Source organism: Nannospalax galili, unplaced genomic scaffold (genome assembly GCF_000622305.1).
Source record: "Nannospalax galili isolate Female #2095 unplaced genomic scaffold, S.galili_v1.0 scaffold1254, whole genome shotgun sequence".
In the NCBI taxonomy this organism is placed as follows: domain Eukaryota; kingdom Metazoa; phylum Chordata; class Mammalia; order Rodentia; family Spalacidae; genus Nannospalax; species Nannospalax galili.
Window position 1 is genome coordinate 986,241 of NW_008334550.1, and position 758 is coordinate 986,998.

At 51.5% G+C, this 758-nt stretch overlaps 1 protein-coding gene across 1 annotated transcript in view; it reads right to left on the reverse strand.

The window, feature by feature from the left end:
* Positions 1-758, reverse strand: part of LOC115069646 — a 17,139-nt gene that overhangs the window by 14,757 nt on the left and 1,624 nt on the right. Inside the window, exon 2 of the mRNA XM_029561750.1 lies at positions 422-751. Coding sequence (XP_029417610.1) covers positions 422-751 — 330 coding nt within the window. The remainder of the gene's footprint in view (positions 1-421; positions 752-758) is intronic.

Genomic DNA, 758 nt, shown 5'->3' on the forward strand with positions numbered 1-758 from the left:
TGAGGCAGGACGGTTTTCCCTTGGTACTCCCAGTATCCTGTTTCTGGGTTGTTGAAAGCCCCAATTTTTTCAAGTAATTTTCTGTCCTCTGGAGTGTAGTCTCTGATGGCCTCCTTTCTTTTGCGTTCAGCGTCAATTTGCGTGGTTAGTATTTGGCTCTTGGAGGTAATGTCTCTGGCCGTCTGGTCAGCTAGGCGATTTCCCCTTGCCTCGGGGTGGTTCCCTTTTTGGTGGCCTGGACAGTGTATGATACTGAGTTCTTTTGGCAGAAATAAGGCCTCTAGAAGCACTATGATCTCAGCTTTGTTTTTTATTTCTTTTCCTCCTGAAGTAAGAAGTCCTCTTCTTTTATAAATCTCTCCGTGGATGTGTGCAGTGGCAAAGGCGTAACGGCTGTCAGTGTACACGTTTAGCTTCTTGCCTTCCGCCAATCGCAGGGCCTGTGTCAGGGCCACCAGCTCAGCTTTTTGTGCGGATGTCCCCTCTGGTAAGGGTTCTGCCCATATTACTTTGTTGTCCAAGGTGACCGCTGCCCCTGCCCTGCGCTTACCCTCTGCAAGGAAACTGCTCCCATCCGTGTACCAAGTATAATCTGCTCCCTCTAGTGGTTGATCGCTGAGGTCTGGTCGGGTGCCGAAGACTTCAGCCAGGACCTGAAGGCAATCATGGTCGGTTTGGGAGTCAGGTCCCTCCGCCACAGGTAGCAGTGTTGCAGGATTGAGGGTGACGGGGGCTCCGAACTGGATGCGGTCTGTATC